Consider the following 17,942-nt stretch of genomic DNA (forward strand, 5'->3'; position numbering starts at 1 on the left):
TTCACATATATGCTTCAATGTAAACACTTGATCTATACATCCCCTACCCACTCTGAAACCTCCTTGCTCATCCGCAATCCTACATTCTGTCTTGCCTCTAATTCTTTCAATTATAACCCTACCATACACTTTTCCTGGTATACTCAGTAAACTTATTCCTCTATAATTTTTACAATCTCTTTTGTCCCCCTTCCCTTTATATAAAGGGACTATACATGCTCTCTTCCAATCCCTAGGTACATTCCCCTCTTTCATACATTTATTAAACAAAAGTACCAACCACTCCAACACTATATCCCCCCCTGCTTTTAACATTTCTGTCATGATCTCGTCAGTTCCAGCTGCTTTACCCCATTTCATTCTACGTAATGCCTCATGCACCTCTCCCACACTCACATCCTGTTCTTCTTAACTCCTGAAAGAAGGTATACCTCCCTGGCCAGTGCATGAAATTACTGCTTCCCTTTCTTTATCGACATTTAAAAGTTCCTCAAAATATTCTCGCCATCTATCCAAAACCTCCATCTCCCCATCTACTAACTCCCCTACTATGTTTTTAACTGACAAATCCATTCGTTCTCTAGGCTTTCTTAACTTGTTTTACTCACTCCAAAATTTTTCCTTATTTTCATTAAAATTTCTTGTCAGTGCCTCTCCCACTCTATCATCTGCTCTCCTTTTGCACTCTCTCACCACTCTCTTCACCTTTCTTTTGCTCTCCATATACTCTACTCTTCTTATAACACTTATGCTTTGTAAAAACCTCTCATAAGCTAACTTTTTCTCTTTTATCACACTCTTTACTTCATCATTCCACCAATCACTCCTCTTTCCTCCTGCACCCACCTTCCTATAACCACAAACTTCTGCCCCACATTCTAATACTGCATTTTTAAAACTATTCCAACCCTCTTCAACCCCCCCACTACTCATACTTACACCAGTCAACCTTTTTGCCAATAGTTGCTTATATCTCACCCGAACTTCCTCCTCCCTTAGTTTATACACTTTCGCCTCCCTCTTGCTTGTTGTTGCCATTTTCCTCTTTTCCCATCTACCTCTTACTCTAACTGTAGCTACAACTAAATAATGATCCGATATATCAGTTGCCCCTCTATAAATGTGTACATCCTGGAGCCTACCCATCAACCTTTTATCCACCAATACATAATCTAACTAACTACTTCCATTACGTGCTACATCATGCCTTGTATATTTATTTATCCTCTTTTTTCTTAAAATATGTATTACTTATTACCAAACCTCTTTCTACACATAGCTCAATTAAAGGCTCCCCATTTTCATTTACCCCTGGCACCCCAAATTTCCCTACTACTCCCTCCACAACATTTTTGCCCACTTTAGCATTGAAATCCCCAACCACCATTACTCTCACACTTGATTCAAAACTCCCCACGCATTCACTCAACATTTCCCAAAATCTCTCTCTCTCCTCTACACTTCTCTTTTCTCCAGGTGCATATACGCTTACTATAACCTACTTTTCACTTCCAACCTTTATTTTACTCCACATAATCCTTGAATTAATACATTTATAGTCCCTCTTTTCCTGCCATAGCTTATCCTTCAACATTATTGCTACTCCTTCTTTAGCTCTCACTTCGTTTGAAACCCCTGTCCTAATCCCATTTATTCCTCTCCACTGAAACTCTCCCATCCCCTTCAGCTTTGTTTCACTTAAAGGCAGGACATCCAGCTTCTTCTCATTCATAACATCCACAATCATCTCTTTCTTATCATTTGCACAACATCCACGTACATTTGGACTTCCCACTTTGACAATTTTCTTCTTCTTATTCTTTTTAGTAATTATTACAGGAAAAGGGGTTACTAGCCCATTGTTCCTGGCATTTTAGTTGACTTTTGCAACACGCATGGCTTACGGAGGAAAGATTCTTATTCCACTTCCTCATGGATATAAAAGGAAAAGTAATAAGACCAAGAACTATTAAGAAATAATCAAAGAAAACTCAGATGAGTGCGTATAAATAAACATGTACATGTATGTGTAGTGTGACCTAAGTGTAAGTAGAAGTAGCAAGACAAAAGACACCAGCAATCCAACCATCATGTAAAGCAATTACAGACTTTAGTTTCACACTCACTTTGCAGGACGGTAGTACCCCTGTGGGTCATTTAGAGAAGATGGAGCAAAATAGGATGACTTGGAGGGTGTATAAATTTGTAGTGAAGGTAAGGAGGCGTAGGGGGTCATCCTAGGAAAGGATGGAAGGAAGGGGCTAAAAGACGTTTTGTATGCAAGGGGCTTGAACATACAGCAGGCATGTGTGAACGTGTTTGATAGGAGTGAATGGAGATGCATGGTTTTTGGGAGTTGATGAGCTGTTGGAGTGTGAGCAGGGTAATATTCTGTGAAGGGATTCAGGGAAACCTGTTAGCTGGACTTGAGTCCTGAAGGTGGAAAGTGCAATGACTGCACTCTAAAAAAAGGGCTTGTGATATTTGCTGTTTAGAATGATATCTAAACTGTCGTATCTGCACGCTGATAGTGTGAATGTTGGTGAAAGTTTTTCTTTTTTGGGGGGGTCACTTGCATAGGTAGGAGATGGCCAGTGTGTTAAAGAAAAAAAAATCTTAATGCAGAACAAGTCATATGGGGATGGAAATCATTAGCTCTGGATCTTTCACACACTGTGGAAGACTTATATGGCTTATAAGGTTATGGTATGATTATGTATAAATGATGGTGAAAGTGCTGAACAATGATTAAATTTCTTTTTCTTTATGTTTGGGTCACCCTGCCTTGGTGGGAAACAGATGGCGTGTTAAAAAATATAATAATAATAATAATCAGTAGTTTAACCTAGATTTTGTTGTCATGTTCATTATATTCAAGATAGTTTTTTCTCGTAAACTGTTTTGCAAGTAAGTCTTGATGGACATTTCAAAACTAGGCTTCTAAGGTATTTTTTAAAGTAAATATTTTGAATGTATTTGAATTAATTTCATTGTAAATCAGTTACTGTATGAAATGATTTTTGAGAGGATAATGGGGAAATTGTGATGCAACAGATGAGGTGATGTCTGTGATAAATATCTGGATACACTTTACATAGCTGAGCATTCACTAAGAGGAAGGAAATGTATGTGAATCAATCTACTGCTTCCCTTCTTTCAACAAACCAGCCACATCCCACCGAGGCAGAGTGGCCCAAGAAGAAAACCAAAAGTTTCTCCTATTAAATTTAGTAATATATTCAGGAGAAGGGGTTACTAGCCCCTTGCTCCTGGTATTTTAGTCACCTCTTATGACATGCATGGCTTACAGAGGAAGAATTCTGATCCACTTCCCCATTGACATAAGAGGAAATAAACAAGAACTAATAAGAAAATAGAAGAAAAGTCAGAGGGTTGTGTATATATATGTATATGTTTGTACATGTATGTGTAGTGTGACCTAAGTGTAAGTAGAAGTAGCAAGACATGTGAAACCTTGCATGTTTATGAGACAGCAAAAAGACACCAGCAATCCTACCATCATGTAAATCAATTACAGGTTTCCGTTTTACACTGTCCTGCCAAGCGAGTGTACAATGGAAACCTGTAATTGTTTTACATGATGGTAGGATTGCTGGTGTCTTTTTTCTGTCTCATACACATGCAAGATTTCAGGTATGTCTTGCTACTTCTACTTACACTTAGGTCACACTACACATACATGTCTTCTTTCTTTCAACACACCGGCCGTATCCCACCGAGGCAGGGTGGCCCAAAAGGAAAAACGAAAGTTTCTCCTTTTACATTTAGTAATATATACAGGAGAAGGGGTTACTAGCCCCTTGCCCCTGGCATTTTAGTTGTCTCTTACAACACGCATGGATTACGGAGGAAGAATTCTGTTCCACTTCCCCAAGGAGATAAGAGGAAATAAACAAGAACAAGAACTAGAAAGAAAATGGCAGAAAACCCAGAAGGGTGTGTATATATATGCTTGTACATGTGTGTATAGTGTGACCTAAGTGTAAGTAGAAGTAGCAAGACATACCTGTAATCTTGCATATTTATGAGACAGACAATAGACACCAGCAATCCTACCATCATGTAAAACAATTACAGGCTTTTGTTTTACATTCACTTGGCAGGACGGTAGTACCTAACCAAGCATATATATACACACCCCTCTGGGTTTTCTTCTATTCTCTTTCTAGTTCTTGTTCTTGTTTATTTCCTCTTATGTCCATGGGGAAGTGGATCAGAATTCTTCCTCCGTAAGCCATGTGTGTTGTAAGAGACAACTAAAATGCCGGGAGCAAGGGCCTAGTAACCCCTTATCCTGTATAAATTACTAAATTTAAAAAGAGAAACTTTCGTTTTTCTTTTTGGGCCACCCTGCCTTGGTGAGATACGGCCGGTTTGTTAAAAAAAAAAAAATGCATGTGTAGTGTGACCTAAGTGTAAGTAGAAGTAGCAAGACATATGTGAAACCTTGCATGTTTATGAGACAGAATGAAGATACTAGCAATCTTAACATCATGTAAAACAAATACAGGTTTCTGACTTAAGAAATCGTAATGACACGATTGCAAATAAACCATACCCCCGGCCGGGATTGAACCCGCGGTCATAGAGTCTCAAAACTCCAGCCCGTCGCGTTAGCCACTAGACCAGCTAGCCACAATAAGATTCATCCAACTAGGTGTAGAAATATACCTAGTTGGATGAATCTTATTGTGGCTAGCTGGTCTAGTGGCTAACGCGACGGGCTGGAGTTTTGAGACTCTATGACCGCGGGTTCAATCCCGGCCGGGGGTATGGTTTACAGGTTTCTGTTTTACACTCACTTGACAGGACGGTAGTACCTCCCTGGGCAGTTGCTGTCTGCCAACCTACTACCTAGGGTACTGCCTCCCACCTTCACTATTTCTATTTTAAAATATTTAATCTCTCAACAGAGTAAGAGTTAAATGAGGCAAAAAGTTAAACATGTGAAATAAATATTCTACACTCATGTCTTCCATGTTGGAGTTCATTGGCTCGAACCTAAAGTATTAAGAGGAAAATATTTTTCATGCTAGGAAAGGTTGGAAGGAGGGGTTAAAGGAGGTTTTATGTGCAAGGGGCTTGGACATCCAACAGGCATGCGTGTGTGTGTTAGGAGTGAGTGGGGGCAAATGGTTTTTGGGACTTAACGAGCTGTTGGAGTGTGAGCAAGGTAACATTTTGTGAGGGGATTCAGGGAAACCGGTTAGCCAGACTTGAGTCCTGAAGATCAGAAGCACAGTGCCTGTACTCTGAATGAGGGATGGGGATATTTGCTCTTAGGAGAGACATCTGAACTATAATATGTGCACCTCTGGCAAGACAGTGATAAAATGAATGATGGCAAAAGGGTTTCTTTTTTGGGTCACCCTACCTCACTGGGAGATAGCCGCTGTGTTCAAAAAAATAAAAAAAGTCAGATTGTGTCATGTTATGTTCATAGTGTCTTGTTTTTGTTTAAACAAAATTCTGATTTAATTTCCTAATTGTCTTCTTTTGTATAATCAGAGAATGAGAGAGAAGACTGAGAGGAAGAGTGTGTGTTTATGAGAATATTGTAATATAACTTCCCCACTATCATTGCAAACTAACAATAACAAGATTTTTCTTAGAAGTTTGATCTTTGTACATTTTACAAGAAATGCTTTTGTGAATTGTTATTTGTTTCAGGTTGAGGAATTAGTATATGGGGGTCACATCTTTTCCTCCATCATGGTGAACATTCCTACCCAGTGTGAAGTGTGCAACTCTTTCCTCTGGCTTTCCATGAAGGCCTACACCTGCCAAAGTATATATATCATTAACTTTTAGCCTTTTATTTGAATTCAACATTTGCTATTTTATTGCACATCTAATATCTTTGACTTAACCCTCTGATGGTCCGTCTTGTAGTTCTACGGCTTTGAAGTCAGGGTCCAAGCCATAGTACTTTGCCATGAGCTCAGCTCACTCATATAAGTTGTGAGCAATAAATTTGAGCCTAGATATGAGAGAATGCATCTGTATGGTAAGTGTGCACTATATAAAACAAATCCTGCAGCACACATTGCATAATGAGAAAAAACTGCCACCGTAATTTTGGATTAACCCTTTCACTGTCGAGACCCCTGATCCTGAACTCACTCTCAGTGTCGAAGAATTAAGAAAAAAAAAATTTTCTTATGAAATGATAATCTTTTTGTGATGGTAATGACACCAAAAGTACGAAATTTGATCGAAAACTTAGGGAATTATGCTCTCTCGAAGTTAGTGGTCTCAGCGATATATACACATTGGCAATTTCACCCACTTTGAGCCCTATTTTTGGCCAATTCCATTGTTACAGTCGACCAAACTCATAGTTATTTCTTTAGAATGCCATTTGCTCTATCGATTAAGTACAAGAAACCACCCATTTGCCGATTTCAACTACCAAATAAAGTGGTCAGAAATTGGCAATTTGGCCAATTTCAGACAAATTTCAAAAGCCAATTTCTAAATAGGGTCCAGAATAAACATTGCAGACATTCCTGGCACTAAAATAACATTTTCTCTGTTCATTAGTAACATCTCCAGGTCCCTCTTGTATTACTCTTGCTTTCTATTTTGAATTTTTATTCACACAAAAAATGGAAGATTTTCTGTTATGCAGACTACTGCATTATTGTAATAATTGTATAAATAATGTCAACCCATTTGTGACTGCATATTAGACTGGCCAGTTGGACACATACTGGATGTTGATGTCATTTGTTTACTCTTGAACATTGGCAAAAAATGAACATTTCCACTACTTTGAGCTCAATTTCAAGGTACTTTTCATTGTGAAACCAATCAAAATCATCTCTATTTCTGCAAAATATCTTCCATTCTATTAAATGAGACCAAGAAAACGAGAATACATCCATATATACCATATGAAAATACACCTCAAAGTCGGCATTTGAATCCTGCGTGCTGCAGGATTTTTTTTTATACTCTGCATACTGACCACACACACCCATTCTCTCACATGTAAATCTACCAGCTTTCTCCTGCTACATTTGAAGCCGCTAGAATTTGGGGTATTAATATGTCACCAACACTGGCTCGTAAGACATATCTACACAGCACCAATAGTGAAAGGGTTAAAACAGCAACTTTGCATTGTAAACTTGTATGTTTTTTACAGTTATATTCGCTCTTTCTTCATCTCATTTGATAGAATGGAAGATATATTGCTGAAATAGAGATGATTTTCATTGTTTTTTACTGAAAATGGCTTGAAACTTAGCTCTAATTAGCGGAAATGTTCGATTTTTGCCAATGTTCATGAGTAAATAAATGATGTCACACATCCAGTACATGGCAGCTGGTGGGTCTAATGTGTGTTTATGAATGCGCTGATAATTTTTTATACAATTATTACAATATTGCATAACAGTAAATCTTCTGTTTTTTGGTGTGAATAAATATTCATTATGTTAATAAAAAATAATGGAATTTGTAAAGCCTGGAAACATAACTAATAAACAGAGGAAATGTTACTTTAGTGCCAGGAATGGCTGCGTTGTTTATCCTGGACCCAATTTTAAAACCGGAATATTTTGAATTTTGTGTGAAATTGCCCAAATTACCAATTTTTGATCACTTTATTGGATAGTTGAAATAGTTGAATGGGCAATTTCTTCTGCTCAATCAATAAAATTGAAGTAATACTAGTGAAATAGCTAAGAATTTGGTTAACTGGAATAATATAATTGGCCTAAGACGGGAGTCAAATTGGGCAAAATCGGCGATGCATAAATATCACTGACGCAGCAGAATTTGCAAGAGCATAATTTCATCAGTTTTCCATCAAATTTTGTACTTTTTATTTTATTATCTTCAAAAAAAGATTCTCTACCGTTTCATAAGAAATAATAAAAAAAAAATTTTTTTTTTTTAAATTCTTGGACCCTGTGGACAAGTTTCAGATTGGGGGTCTTGACCCTGAAAGGGTTAATAATAATATGTAATATATTAGTAAATATTACTCAAGTTGAAATTAAAGGTACAAATTAAATTTTTTGAACTTTTGTATCATTCACATATATAGGAGACTGTTATATTACATGGTAGTTACGCTCCTGAAAACACCGTGTTAGGTAATTCCGTGTTAGATAAACTGAAGAACTTATGGGAAAAATAGGGTTACGTTCCTGGGAGCCCCAAAAAATCCAAACAACTTTTTTTTAGACCTCCAGATCTTACAAAAATAATAGTGAATATTTAATTGTTGTTCAATGTTGTGATGTATTATGTTGTTTTTACTGCTTAAGACTACAAATGCAACAGAAATAATAGTATTTCTTGCCTTAAATTGTGGGTGCTGGTGTTTGTGGATGATTGTGAAGAGAGTGGAGAGTTATGCTGTGGTCCTACTGGGCTGAGGTGGATGGTAGAGGTTCTGGTACTGAAGTCGATGGTTGTACTGGAGTGTGCCTAAATTCTGTAATGGATTTCTGTTCTATTTTACCCCACAGTACATTATACAACTGAAGGTAAGACATCAGCTGCTCTAGACACCATTTCAAGATCCTCTTCAGTGAAAAAGTCAGACAGTCAGCAAATCAGTCAAGTCAGTCAGTAAGTCAGTTATTCATCACACAACTGTGATGACGCTTCAATACAGGCACAGGCTATCTCTTGTCTAATACACATGTATCTCTATTTTCTTCGTTAACTCTAAGACTTAAACGCTTATACCTTTTCTTGCCACATTCAGCAACACTGGTGTGCCTACTGGGAGCCATGATTGCTTGGGAAATACAAGATATGGTAATTAAAAGATCAAAACACAATTCACAAACACATCTAGTTCCTAAGACAGAATGGAATTGAACAAGTATTCATGAAGGCTGGAATGGTAGTGACAGGACGGCGGGAGGTCTCCCCTGCTGAACCACAATAAGGCGGTAGCTTGAGCTGGGGAAATTTTTTCCACACCCACAAACGGAACCGTGTAAAGTTAATTTTATGAAATGTTGCATAAAATTGTACTGCAGTTTTTCAGTAGTGCAATAACCAAAACGTGGCAAATAAATCCATGTAATATAACAGTCTACTGTATGACAAACTTTTCCAAAAAGAATACAGTGGACCCTTGGTTATCGGCCAATTCGGTTTTTGCCCGCTTTTTTGGCCGAAATTATATCTTGGTTATCAGCCATTATTTTGGAGAATGGCCGTATTGGACGCGTAATAAATCACTTGAGCGTATTAAATGTCTTATTTTAGGTTAATATAATATAGACATTTTCATTAATCCATCTTATGATAATTTCTTCAAAATTATATAAGAAAGATGTTACATAGTACAGTGGACCCTCGCATAACGCTATTAATCCGTTCCTGAGCTCAATGTTAGGCGAAATTATCGTTATGTGAATTAATTTTCCCCATAAGAAATGATGGAAATCAAATTAATCCGTTCCTGACACCCAAAAGTATGAAAAAAACAAATTTTTACCACATGAAATATTAATTTTAATACACACAAACTGAAGAAGACATGCACAGTTACATGACACTTACCTTTATTGAAGATCTGGTGATGATTGATGGGAGGGGAGAGTGTTGATGGTCTTAGTGTTTAGAAGGGGAATCCCCTTCCATTAGGACTTGAGGCGTCAAGTCCTTTTCCAGGGTTACTTCCCTTCTTCTTTTAATGCCACTAGGACCAGCTTCAGAGTCACTGGGCTTCTGTCTCACAACATGTCTGTCCATAGAGGCCTGTACCTCTCGTTCCTTTATGACTTTCCTAAAGTGGTTCACAACACTGTCAGTGTACAGGTTGCCAACATGGCTTGCAACAGCTGTCTGAGGGTGATTTTCATCCATAAAGGTTTGCACTTTAAGCCACATTGCACAGATTTCCTTAATCTTTGAAATAGGCAACTTCTTCAATTTCTCTCTCCCCTCCTCCGAAGCAGTTTCCTCAGGTCTGCCCTCCTGCTGCTGAAGATGATCTAGCAGCTCATCAGTGGTTAGTTCTTCATTGTCCTCCTCCACCAACTCTTCCACATCCTCCCCACTAACCTCCGACCCCAAGGACTTCCCCAATGCCACAGTTGATTCCTCAACTGGCATACGCCTCTCAGGGTTAGCCTCAAATCCTTCAAAATCCCTTTTGTCTACACATTCTGGCCACAGTTTCTTCCAAGCAGAGTTCAAGGCCCTCTTAGTCACTCCCTCCCAAGCCTTACCTATAAGGTTTACACAATTGAGGATATTAAAGTGATCTCTCCAAAACTTTCTTAGAGACAATTGAGTTTCGGAGGTCACTACAAAGCACCTTTCAAACAGAGCTTTTGTGTACAGTTTTTTGAAGTTTGCAATAACCTGCTGGTCCATGGACTGCAGGAGAGGAGTGGTATTAGGAGGCAAAAACTTGACCTTAATGAAGCTCATGTCCCCACAAAGTCGCTCTGCCAAGTCTGTAGGATGACCAGGGGCATTGTCTAACACCAGGAAGCACTTAAGGTCTAATTTCTTTTCAGTTAGGTAATTTTTCACATTGGGGGCAAATGCTTGGTGTAACCAGTCATAGAAAAAGTCCCTAGTGACCCATGCCTTACTGTTTGCCCTCCACAGCACACACAAATTAGCCTTGAGGATATTCTTTTGCCTGAACGCTCTGGGAGTTTCAGAGTGATACACTAATAAAGGCTTCGCTTTGCAGTCACCACTAGCATTGGCACACATTAACAGAGTAAGCCTGTCTTTCATAGGCTTATGTCCTGGGAGTGCCTTTTCCTCCTGAGTAATGTAGGTCCTGCTTGGCATTTTCTTCCAAAACAGGCCTGTTTCATCACAATTAAACACTTGTTCAGGTTTCAGTCCTTCACTGTCTATGTATTCCTTGAATTCCTGCACATATTTTTCAGCTGCTTTGTGGTCCGAACTGGCAGCCTCACCATGCCTTATCACACTGTATGCCACTACGCTTCTTAAATCTCTCAAACCAACCTTTGCTGGCCTTAAATTCACTCACAACATCACTAGTTGCAGGAATTTTTCTAATTAAATCCTCATGCAACTTCCTAGCCTTTTCACATATGATCGCTTGAGAGATGCTATCTCCTGCTATCTGTTTTTCGTTTATCCACACCAATAAGAGTCTCTCAACATCTTCTATCATTTGCGATCTCTGTTTCGAAAACACAGTTGCACCTTTGGCAAGAACAGCTTCCTTGATTGCCGTTTTCTTGGACACAATAGTAGCGATGGTTGATTGGGGGTTTACTATACAACCTGGCCAGCTTGGAGACACGTACTCCACTTTCGTACTTAGCAATGATCTCTTTCTTCATCTCTATAGTAATTCTCACCCTTATTCCTGTAGGGTTGGCACTAGAAGCTTTCTTGGGGCCCATGGTCACTTATTTTGCAGGTGAAATCACCGAAAACACTGTAATAATACGAAATGTTCCAATTGTATGCTTGGATGTTACCGCTGAGGCTGGCTTGTAAACAATGCCACCGGCGGAACATGTGAGGCTGGCTCAGGCCGCACATAGACGCGTCTCGGACGAATAGCGTTGAGCGAGTTTTTTAGCGCTGAGCGAGTTTTTTAGCGCTATGCGAGGCAAAATTTTAGCGATAAAATGTATCGCTATGCGGATTTAACGTTATGTGATGCCAACATTATGCGAGGGTCCACTGTACAGTGGACCCCCACCCAACGATGGCATCAAGTAATGACAAATTCGTCTAATGGTGTTCTTTGGCATAAAAAATGGCTCTACCAACAGCGAAAAACTCATCTAACGGCGTTCGTCCCACTCAGGCCGTGCTCCGGCCTGAGCGGGCCCAGCCACTCCAAGACTCCATGTACAGCCTGGTCACAGACCGGGCCGCGGGGGCGTTGACCCCCGGAACTCTCTCCAGGTAAACTCCAGGTAAACAGCCAGTGTGCCAGCGTTTACAAGCGGTTTCGGTCGATTCCAAGTGTACCTGCGATATATTTTGTATTATTCCAGTGTTTTTAGTGCTTGTAACTGCTAAATAAGCCAACATGGGCCCAAAGAAAGTTTCTAGTGCCAGCGCTGTGATAAAGAAGGAAAGAAACACAATAAAATTCAAGAAAAAACTCATAGCAAAGTACCAAAGTGGAGGAGGAAGAGAGAGGGGAGAATGTGCCCTCTGCAGTGATTCATTTATTCTACGATATGTACGATACTAAAGCAGCAGGTATCGATAAAGGCTATAGTGCCAGCCAGCAATAAAGTGTAGAATTAACAGTGTAGCAAGTAAGTTAAGTGAGTAAGCGATAGAAAAACGACACAAAACCAGCTCTCCAAAGTTGTTGGATGTGTGTACATCCGCTGAACATACGCCGGCCTGCTATCTTCCACTACCCTAAACCTCTGCCGGCATCTCCTCCATCAAACTAATTAATTTAACTAACATCTCCTCCAAGGTAAGTGCAAATATAAAAGTGTAAGCATAAAAGTAAATATATTAAGTGTAAATATCAAAAGTCCCCAATGGAAATTCATAAGTCACTCTGACTTTTTTGGGGTTATCCTAGGTACTTTACAAATATGCAACTGTATTTGTGTATACCTGAATAAACTTATTTATTTATTTATAAATTAGAATGTAAATATTTCTTATTTATAAATTAAAATGTAAATATTTCTTATTTATAAATTACATACATTGTTTAAGTGTGATGGTGTTGGTGGCAGAAGCCTCCACCGCCACCAACACGGCTTCTCTCAGTGGCGGCCCTTAAACCCAACAATAACACTTATTCCATTTACTCCTCTCATACATTATGACATATTTTGTTCATTCTAGAGTATATATCATGTTTCTGTGTTGTTAATATTGTTTATAATGTCATAATAGATGAATTGTGATAGATAAATAAGCCGTAGAGATGATATTAGCATCATATTGAAGCTTAATAAACTTGTCTTCCTCTTGCCTCCTACGTGTCTGTCATACACCAACAAGTCGAGTCAATAAAGATAAGTCAGTAAAGGTAAGTGTGATGTTAAATGTTCATTTATCCATTTTATTAGTGCTTTATATTTATTTGTCATTGTTTTCTGTATGTATATTTATATTTAATCTTTAAAAAAAATATTTTTTGTTAATACTTTTGTCTGTCTGAAACGGATTTATTGGATTTCTATTATTTCTTATGGGGAAAATTAATTCGACTAACGGCTAGCTCTCTGGAACGGATTAATGCCGTTGGTTGAGGGTCCACTGTATATAAAAACATGCAATGTTTATATGCGATGTATGTTTAACAATAATCACTCTTGGGGACATTGTCTTATTTTAGGTTAATATAGACATTTTCATTAATCCATCTATGATATTTTCTTCAAAATTATACAAGAAACACGTTACATAGTATATAGCATATAAACGTGTTTGTTTACAATTCTTAGCATGAATTATTCATTACTTCTCCCTTTCTTTATGATGACATCTAAAGGTAGTCGTTAGAAACGATTAAACTCAGGGAACATGGTAATAATATGGCTGTGTAGTGTAGCCTAGGAGGGTACACTACACAGAGGGAAGAGGGAGTTGGGGATTCCCACCTCCCTCTCCCCTCCTGCCTTCTTCAGTACACCAACAAGAGTCTTCAATAAAGGTATGTAATGTTCATTTATCATTAATATTTGTGCTTTATATTTATTTCTCATTGTTTTCTGTATGTAAAACTTAAGTTAACCTTTAAAATATGTGTTTTATGTTAATATTTTTGGGTGTCTGCAACAGATTAATTGGATTTACATTAATTCTTATGGCAAATGTCATCTCAGTTTTTGGCCGACCTTTTGGAACAGATTACTGCCGATAACTGAGGGTCCACTGTATAATTATGATTTGAGCTCTGTAAATGTTGATTTTTTTTTTTTTTTTTTTTGAAAGTGTATATTAAAAGTTAAGATGGAGATAAGATAAAGATAAGTTTAAGAAATTATGACAAACAAAGAGGTAGGTATTAGAGGGTTAGAAAAAGTTCATGGGGAGTTTGGAAGTAATCAGTTAAAAGTTTTTGAAACAAAATGTTTTGTTGGAAGAGAAGTAAAGTCAAAATAAGTTTAACCCTTTCGGGGTCCAGAGGCCAAATTTCAAAGGGTGCACCAGTGTCCAAGAATTTTCAAAAAAAAAATTTTTGTTATTTTTTCTTATGAAATGGTAGAAAATCTTTTTCTGAAGGTAATAAAACAAAAAGTATGAAATTTGATGGAAAATTGACGAAATTATGCTCTCGCGAATTTTGATGTGTCAGCGATTTTGACTCCCATTTTAGGCCAATTACATTATTCCAGTTTACCAAATTCTTAGCTATTTCATTAGTATTACTTCTATTCTATCGATTGAGCACAAGAAATTGCCAAGTCAACTGTTTCAACTACAAAATAAAGTGATCGGAAATTGGTAATTTAGCCAATTTAACACAAAGTTCAAAATATTCCAATTTCAAAATAGGGTCCAGAATAAACAATGTAGGTATTCCTGGCACTAGACTAACATTTCTTCTGTTCATTAGTTACTTTTTGAGGCTTTACAAATGAATTCCATTTTGATTTTTTATTCACATAATTAATTTTTATTCACACCAAAAAATAGAAGATTTACTGTTATGCAATATTGTAATAATTGTATAAATAATTGTATAAATATGGTAATAAGTAATACATATTTTATGAAAAAGAGGATAAATAAATATACAAGGTATGATGTAGCACGTAATGAAAGTAGTTTGTTAGATTATGTATTGGTGGATAAAAGGTTGATGGTTAGGCTCCAGGATGTACATGTTTATAGAGGGGCAACTGATATATCGGATCATTATTTAGCTGTAGCTACAGTTAGAGTAAGAGGTAGATGGGAAAAGAGGAAGGTGGCAACAACAAGTAAGAGGGAGGTGAAAGTGTATAAACTAAGGGAGGAGGAAGTTCGGGGGAGATATAAGCGACTGTTAGCAGAAAGGTGGGCTAGTGCAAAGATGAGTAGTGGGGGGGTTGAAGAGGGTTGGAATAGTTTTAAAAATGCAGTATTAGAATGTGGGGCAGAAGTTTGTGGTTATAGGAGGGTGGGGGCAGGTGGAAAGAGGAGTGATTGGTGGAATGATGAAGTAAAGGGTGTGATAAAAGAGAAAAAGTTAGCTTATGAGAGGTTTTAACAAAGCAGAAGTGTTATAAGAAAAGCAGAGTATATGGACAGTAAAAGAAAGGTGAAGAGAGTGGTGAGATAGTGCAAAAGGAGAGCAGATGATAGAGTGGGGGAGGCACTGTCAAGAAATTTTAATGAAAATAAGAAAATATTTTGGAGTGAGTTAAACAAGTTAAGAAAGCCTAGGGAAAGTATGGGTTTGTCAGTTAAGAACAGAGTAGGGGAGTTAGTAGATGGGGAGAGGGAGGTATTAGGTAGATGGCGAGAATATTTTGAGGAACTTTTAAATGTTGAGGAAGAAAGGGAGGTGGTAATTTCATGCACTGGTCAGGGAGGTATACCATCTTTTAGGAGTGAAGAAGAGCAGAATGTAAGTGTGGGGGAGGTACGTGAGGCATTACGTAGAATGAAATGGGGTAAAGCAGCTGGAACTGATGGGATCATGACAGAAATGTTAAAAGCAGGGGGGGATATAGTGTTGGAGTGGTTGGTACTTTTGTTTAATAAATGTATGAAAGAGGGGAAGGTACCTAGGGATTGGCAGAGAGCATGTGTAGTCCCTTTATATAAAGGGAAAGGGGACAAAAGAGATTGTAAAAATTATAGAGGAATAAGTTTACTGAGTATACCAGGAAAAGTGTATGGTAGGGTTATAATTGAAAGAATTAGAGGTAAGACAGAATGTAGGATTGCAGATGAGCAAGGAGGTTTCAGAGTGGGTAGGGGATGTGTAGATCAAGTGTTTACATTGAAGCATATATGTAAACAGTATTTAGATAAAGGTAGGGAAGTTTTTATTGCATTTATGAATTTAGAAAAGGCATATGATAGAGTGGATAGGGGAGCAATGTGGCAGATGTTGCAAGTACATGGAATAGGTGGTAAGTTACTAAATGCTGTAAAGAGTTTTTATGAGGATAGTGAAGCTCAGGTTAGGGTGTGTAGAAGAGAGGGAGACTACTTCCCGGTAAAAGTAGGTCTTAGACAGGGATGTGTAATGTCACCATGGTTGTTTAATATATTTATAGATGGGGTTGTAAAAGAAGTAAATGCTAGGGTGTTCGGGAGAGGGGTGGGATTAAATTATGGGGAATCAAATTCAAAATTGGAATTGACACAGTTACTTTTTGCTGATGATACTGTGCTTATGGGAGATTCTAAAGAAAAATTGCAAAGGTTAGTGGATGAGTTTGGGAATGTGTGTAAAGGTAGAAAGTTGAAAGTGAACATAGAAAAGAGTAAGGTGATGAGGGTATCAAATGATTTAGATAAAGAAAAATTGGATATCAAATTGGGGAGGAGGAGTATGGAAGAAGTAAATGTTTTCAGATACTTGGGAGTTGACGTGTCGGCGGATGGATTTATGAAGGATGAGGTTAATCATAGAATTGATGAGGGAAAAATGGTGAGTGGTGCATTGAGGTATATGTGGAGTCAAAAAACGTTATCTATGGAGGCAAAGAAGGGAATGTATGAAAGTATAGTAGTACTAACACTCTTATATGGGTGTGAAGCTTGGGTGGTAAATGCAGCAGTGAGGAGACGGTTGAAGGCAGTGGAGATGTCCTGTCTAAGGGCAATGTGTGGTGTAAATATTATGCAGAAAATTCGGAGTGTGGAAATTAGGAAAAGGTGTGGAGTTAATAAACGTATTAGTCAGAGGGCAGAAGAGGGGTTGTTGAGGTGGTTTGGTGGGAGACGGCCAGCTTGTTGAAAAAAAAAAAAAAAATCATCACCACATTTGTGAATGTATATTAGACCCACCAGCTGGCATGTATTAGATGTGTGAGGTCGTTTGTATGCTCTTGAACATCGGCAAAAATTTAACATTTCCGCTACTTTGAGCTCAGTTTCAAGCCATTTGCATTGCTAAAACCAATCAAAATCATCTCTATTTCTGTAATATGTCTTCCATTCCATCAAATGAGACCAAGAAATCTCAAATACAAATATAAAAAACATACGAAAAAACACTGCAAAGTCACTGTTTTAATCAAAAATCACGGTCTCAGTTTTTTCTTTCATTATACACAGTGTGCTGCAGGATTTGTTTTATGTGGTGCACTCATACCACATAGATGTATTCTCTCATATCTAGGCCCAAATTTACCACTCACAGTTCTTCAAGAGTGAGGTGAGCTCATGGCTTAGATCTACGGTTTAGACCCTGAACGTAAAGCCATAGATCTACGGGATGGACCCTGAAATGTTAATGGAATGGAGAATGGTAAGCAGTATGTGTCTGTGCACACACACACATGCCACATAAAGTATATTAAAGCTAAATATTGATAGGAGAGCAAAGAAAAATAATTCTTTGAATATTAACCCTTAAACTGTCCAAATGTAGATCTACATTGTTACTGTTAATGCTCTAAATGTAGATCACCATTTTATTTTTCCTGCTTCCAAATTTTGCACGATTGGCCTGAGATGCCTTGTCAGTATAGAATAGGTCTTAACACTCAGTGTGCGCAATATTAAAAAAATCTGGGACCACTTAGGACCTTGTGGGAGCACCAGTTCAACTGAGCGCCAGCTAGAGCAAACAATGTGGCAAACACCAGGGATTCACTGATGTCATGTTGTATTAGCACTCCCCTGTTAAGAGGAAAGTGATGTTGACCCTGGGTTTATTGGCTTTGAGATGGATATGGTCACAAGTGGTCGAGGAAATATAAAAAACTTGGATAATAATCCATGTGCAACATTTGTGCCACATCCTTTCACCTTTGATACCACTGGTAGTGTCATCTTGCCAGAATATCCTA

The 17,942-nt window shown here is 38.0% G+C and overlaps 1 protein-coding gene across 4 annotated transcripts in view; it reads left to right on the forward strand.

Annotated features, from left to right (window-relative positions):
• LOC128686671 (unconventional myosin-IXb) overlaps window positions 1-17,942 on the forward strand; it is an 857,686-nt gene that overhangs the window by 709,018 nt on the left and 130,726 nt on the right. For all 4 annotated transcript variants that reach the window (XR_011391908.1, XM_070084324.1, XM_070084325.1 and 1 more), the window contains one exon: window positions 5,692-5,809. Coding sequence is in view for 3 of the 4 variants with exons in the window: in XM_070084324.1 (XP_069940425.1) it covers window positions 5,692-5,809 (118 nt within the window). In the remaining variant the exon portion in view is untranslated. The remainder of the gene's footprint in view (window positions 1-5,691; window positions 5,810-17,942) is intronic.

Source organism: Cherax quadricarinatus, chromosome 12, assembly GCF_038502225.1.
Source record: "Cherax quadricarinatus isolate ZL_2023a chromosome 12, ASM3850222v1, whole genome shotgun sequence".
NCBI lineage: Eukaryota > Metazoa > Arthropoda > Malacostraca > Decapoda > Parastacidae > Cherax > Cherax quadricarinatus.